Source organism: Cyprinodon variegatus, unplaced genomic scaffold (genome assembly GCF_000732505.1).
Source record: "Cyprinodon variegatus isolate N-32 unplaced genomic scaffold, C_variegatus-1.0 Scaffold142, whole genome shotgun sequence".
Classification (NCBI taxonomy): Eukaryota; Metazoa; Chordata; class Actinopteri; order Cyprinodontiformes; family Cyprinodontidae; genus Cyprinodon; species Cyprinodon variegatus.
This window is the reverse complement of record NW_015150595.1, coordinates 979,913-985,749: the sequence shown is the minus strand read 5'-3', so window position 1 is coordinate 985,749 and position 5,837 is coordinate 979,913. Positions and strand designations below refer to the sequence as shown.

General features: G+C 38.9%; 1 protein-coding gene across 3 annotated transcripts in view; it reads right to left on the bottom strand.

Moving 5' to 3' along the window:
• LOC107086081 (tetratricopeptide repeat protein 28-like) overlaps positions 1-5,837 on the bottom strand; it is a 187,505-nt gene that overhangs the window by 80,644 nt on the left and 101,024 nt on the right. For all 3 annotated transcript variants that reach the window (XM_015376830.1, XM_015376831.1, XM_015376832.1), the window contains one exon: positions 4,227-4,374. In XM_015376830.1, coding sequence (XP_015232316.1) covers positions 4,227-4,374 — 148 coding nt within the window. The remainder of the gene's footprint in view (positions 1-4,226; positions 4,375-5,837) is intronic.

Here is a 5,837-nt window from a genome sequence, read left to right as displayed (position 1 = left end):
GTTGGAGCTCGAAGCTTTCTTTGTGAAACAGGTCGTTGTATGATGACTTCATTTTCATAATATTACAACTTTATAAAAATAAAAAAAAAGTAGCATGGCCCTAATACTCCGTTGTAAAAAACACGCTAGTAACAGATATATTTTTAACAACTAATGAATGAAATTCACAAACTTTGTTTTGATCCCTACTCAAAGTCCATAATAGCTCTGCTTTCATTGCAGGCGAACCACCAAACATTACCCGGAGATTTGGTCCTACTGGTGCTTTTCTTAACGTCGTTGCAGAGACATGGGTGGAACAGAACTGAGAAATAGCTGCTGCTTCTCTGTAACTTGATTTTGGTGCTTTTTTTTCACTCTTTACATGACTGACTCCACAGCTTTGATTCCCATTATGCCGAGCTTAATTGACCTCTTGCTCAAAATCCGCCATTCCTCACATATGTTACCTGGTACCAATTTAAGCCGTGCAGAAAACTCTTGGCTGGGTAGCCAATTTTCATTAAATTTACACTTCCCCATGTTGTCCAGATAAAAAGTTATTGGCGCATTACCCCAAGGTCTGTTTGCAACATGGTTTTGATTGGTTCTGCTCTCAACATGGAACTAATAATGGTTCCAGCTAAGCCGTTTGGTAAACGTCAAATAATTATTGCGAATTATTTTAATTTTTTATATGAATTACGAAAATAAAATCCTATTTATGACTTGGTGACAATTTTAAGACCTATGAAAGACTGATTTAATACAATAAATACCAGTTAAGGCCTTTAATTTAAGGAATTTAATGCCTTTTAAAACGTTTTATGGAACCCTGAACTAGCTGCTTCTGCTGCTTCTGCTGCCTGCGGTGTGAACGTAGCATTAGACATACTTAATCTTTTTTTTTAAAACCCTTAAAGAAAGTCATGTGGAAGCCTGAGAAAAACCCTCCACCTCACGGTTGTTGGTCTGCAGCCCCCCCTCCACCCCCTCACAGTCCTTCGGCCTTCACTGTGGCCCCACCTGTTACTCTGCCCGCGGCTCATCAAGCGTTGCAATCCAGCAACACATGGAGGATCAGTATCTTTGAAGATTACAGCGGATGAAGTTCTGAGGACGGCTGCTACTGGGTGGCACAACAACCCCACCATCATGTATAACATCAGCAGTAGCCCCTTCTACTGTAGGATTCTGTTTCATGCCATTTGTCATAGCTGCTGCTAGAGGCTGCACCGTACTCCCATTGACATCTAAAGTCTCTTTATGTTTCTGCTTTTCATGGCAAGGGTTTAACATTAGAAGAGCTGCATTTTTTTTTGTCTTTTTGAAAATGTTTAACCGTGCATAAAGAGCAGAACTCCCTGTCCATTAGGGTTGGTAAATGAATACATGAAGAATGATCTTCAATGCTCATTAGGTGTATATGGAAGAAAAACAGTCTCAATAGAAATCTGCCATTTGTACAACAAATTTTAAATCCTGAATTTTCTTTTACACTGAATTTTTAAAAATGACTTTTTTTACACATTGTATACCTTACACTGAATTTATATCTGGTAAAAAATTGCCTGCAAAGTATTCAGCTGCAAAAAAATCCAGCTGCTAAAAATTCAGCAGCAAAAAATTTGCCTGCAAAAAATTCAACTGCAAAAATTGTAACTGGACAACTTATTGTTACTCAGTAACATTTACTGTGCTATAAAAATTTTACATTTTACAACTTTGTTTCAGTTAAATCCTCTGTAAACAACCTATAGCTGCTCCTATCCTCATCTAACTCTGACAAGCATCAAATTGGGCGGTATGTCAAAGTGGACTCAGGTTGCTTTTCGGTGGAGCTGGTTGGAGCTCGAAGCTTTCTTTGTGAAACGGGTTGTTGTCTGATGACTACATTCTCATAATATTACAACTTTATGAAAAAAAAAAAAAAAAAAAAACTGTAGCATGGCCCTAATACTCCCTAATACAGCAAAAAATTTGCCTGCAAAAAATTCAACTGCAAAAATTGTAACTGCAAATTTGTTGACCTTTTGGTTAACTGAAGCCAAAGCAAATCAGCACTCGATGCAGTGAAGCAGCGTCTAGCCAATCAAATGAGCTCATTTAGTCACGTGACAAAACAGTTGGGCATAGCTTTGTTCCAGGCTGCAGGAAGCTTATGAGGAGTTTTTCTTGTTAAATAGTTATGATTACAAAACATCATTTAGCTACTAATAGACATCTAGACATCTAATCACACTAGGTGAAGTAACTGATCACAGCTAGTGCAGCAACCCTGTCTGCCAAGGCTCTTGGTTTGATCCGGAAGAAGCAGCCATCAGCTCAATGGGTTGCACTGGGCTGCCATTTTACGGCGCCCAGGGGCAGTATGGGTATTTTGCCAAGGGGCCGAGAGTGGCAGTCTGTGGGATTGGGGCTTGAACTCAGAACCTCTGGATCCCAAGCGCAATGCCCTAACCACTAGGCCGCCACTCCGCTGTTTTCCGCTCTTCCTATATTCTCTTGGCCTGTGACTCTGGTAGCTATATGATTTTAGTTCTGCTTGATCTAACGGCTGCTTTAGACGGTTGACCATCATATTCTAATAAGTCTAAATGAATAAGTAGGGATCCAGCCCACTGCTTTCAACTGGTTCAGATCATATCGGACCAAACAATCTTTATGTGTCAAAATTGGCAACTCCGAATAATCTAGTTGTTCTTTATCCTACGGAGTCCCACAAGGCTTCATTCTAGGGCCCCTGCTCTTTTCTCTGTATTTGCTGCCACTCGGTTCCATAGTGAAAATACATGGGATTTATTTCCACGTTTATACAGATGACTGCCAGACCTATTTGCCCCTAAAGCAGGGAGATGTTTTTTCAGTGAAGTCTTTATTTGACTGTTTAGATGACATTTAAGCTTGGCTGCCCCTGAACTTTTTACATTTTAAAAAGATGAAAATTGAGGTTATAGTGTTTTAAACTTAATCACCCCACTACTATAGACCTAGGACCCCTGACACCATATTTTAAGTCAACCGCCGTAAATTTGTGTTTTAAAAGCAAATTGGAGCAGTTGTCAGATGATGATAATGATGATTTTCTCTTTAAAGTCGTAGTGAAACGGCTGTTCCAACCGTTGCATTTCTGAATTCTCCTGAGTGGTGCCGGACTTTACATTGTTGTGGCGGAAGGTTCGCAAGCAAGTTTGGTTGTGGCCGATTTGTTGGAACCATCCTGCTAACCGGTTAGCAACTTAGTGCTAGTAGGTTCCCAATGGGAAATTCCATTGGGACCAAGTAGCACTAAATTGGTGACTTAGAAACGACACTGTCAAGGAACGCTATGGACAGAGGAAACATGCAAGAGGTGGAGAGTTTTGTGTTGGAGGTCGTGGATGAGTCTCCTCCATCATACATTTTTTTGCGTGTTTTGTGTTTAAGCCAGAATGATTTGACATGGAGATATGACTTTCCTTGATCTCAAGGCTTCTTATCAAAATTGGGATGGATGTTTGATGTATTCAACCTTATATTTTCCTGATCTAAATTTTTTGGTGTTTTTTTTTAAAAGGACATATAAAGTAAAAAATTGACCTTTAAAACAAAAATAAAATATCATCTAATTTTTGGGAGGTTTTCAATATTCTCTTTAGATCTTTCCACGGGTATCCTTGTTCCAACAATAATGACAAACATTTACACACAGGAGGCAAGAAAAGATTTCCATTTCATCCAAATGTACTTTTTTTCTGTATCACCTCATTCATTTCCTCGCCACAGCATGCAGATTCTGGAAAAAAAAAAAAGGGGACTACAATTTCTTAAGCCCTAGAGACGCTGGATAAGTAAAATACACACAGAAATTCAGATTTCTCTGTGAATAATTGGGAATAGGCTGAGTTCTATATTGTGTGCCAGTCTCTTCTGTTACATCCAACAACTTTGGTTCGATTGCTTCTTTTTTTCCTTCTCCTCCATGCCTCTTTTTTCTCTCATCTAGCTGCTTCAAAGCTGAGGAGTTCTGCTGTCTCTTTGTGTGGTTTGAATCATTAGAGACATCTTTTTTTACACGTTTTTACATCTCTCTTCAACAGGAACTGAATAAAACAACAAAAGTAAGTGGCAACTTTTCCCACCATCTTTAATGTGGTTATATTGAATAACTTTCGTTGATGTATTTTATGTATTCATTATTTTTCTATACTGCTGGGATACAGTAACAGGGAACGCTGGTTAGACGGTTACCAATCTGAAGAGATTACCTCTGAGTGGGGATTTCATTGCAGCCTCCACCATTCCGACGAGCAGCTGGAGACTTTTTGGGTCTTGGGCGAGGCCTGAGGCGAACGCTGCCAGGGCGTCGGCATGACGACCCAGGTACTGGAGGGCAACCCCTTGACGAAAGTAAGCCTGTAGAGCGAAAAAAAAAAACAAAAAAAAAATCTTTATTATCATTAGAGACACTATTAAAAAAGCTACACTTATTCTTACTGTAAGCTTTCAATTTGCATTATTGAGTAAAACATTTAATAAAATAAAGCTAAAAGAGTAGTATTTTTATTAAAAAAGCTAATTATCCCAACTCATGGTTGTTGAACCATCATTGCTTTTTTGTTTCTGAAAAACAATTATATTAAAAAACAATGGAAACAATGGATGGATGGATGGATGGATGGATAGATAGATAGATGAGTGGATTGATGGATGGATGGATGGATGAGTGGATGGATAGATGGATGGAAGAGTGGATGGATGGATGGATGGATGGATGGATGGATGGATGGATGGAGTTACTCACTGCTGTTTTGACTAGACAGAGGTAGCGCTACAGGACCTAGCATACGGTCATCTAACTAGAAGCATTAACTACTGGGCAAAGTCTGTGTAACAACATGTTATTTAAATGAATTAAAACTAAACATCTAACAGTATTTTGACTGTATTGTATTTGCATCAAAAATAAATATTTCTCAATTGAAGTCATAACCACTAATCATGATCCCCTTAACTACTGATCTGACCATTAAACAGTTGCATAAAGCAAGCTGTGTCCTAACTTTATTTCCTGTACACCAAGCAACTCTGGACAACATGAATTAATTGATCATTAATTTCAACAGCTGTTCTTGTTACTAAAATACAATTCAACCTGCTTATGTTAAGCATGAAAGCATCATTTTTGTTTGCAATCTGATGATAAAACAGTAACATAAAGCTAGCAGCATCCCTATGAAAGTATTAGTTGGTACCACAGCAGAGGTATTCAGCGATCTCTGCCTAAACTCTACTGATTAAACAGTCAATGCAGCGTTGCACACACGCAGGGGGTCAGCACTTCATTAGCAGAACTCACACATCTCTCAGCTAGATTAGAGACAATGAATCATGACATCGAATTCATGAGGAGGATAAAGCTGGCACACTCCTCCAACACGCTCCCCTGTGCTGACCTCACTGTAACTTCATTGTTTTGCCTCTGTCTTTGCATTCATTTCCTGTCATTTGTCTCCCTGCCCTCCCTGCTCTCATTTAACTTTATCTGTCATGACGCTGAGTGAATGAAGACAAAGAAGAGAGGAATTAGATTACATGTTTGCTCCTTTCCCTGCCTGCCACGTCTTCAGACAGTTATATTGAAACAAATGGAGTCGGGGGTCAGGTTTGACCTAAAGGGTGAAGCATTTGGTTCTCTGTGTGTTAGTGTTGATGCTGAATGTGAACAGGTCATGCCGTCATTTCTCTTCTGATTAACACAAAGTGGGATAAATAGTCAGGAATTACAGCTGAGGCCTGAAAGCATTACAAATTAGGATAAATTATTGAGAACTTTTTTTTTTTTTTTAGGTTTTTTATATGTATATATATATATATAT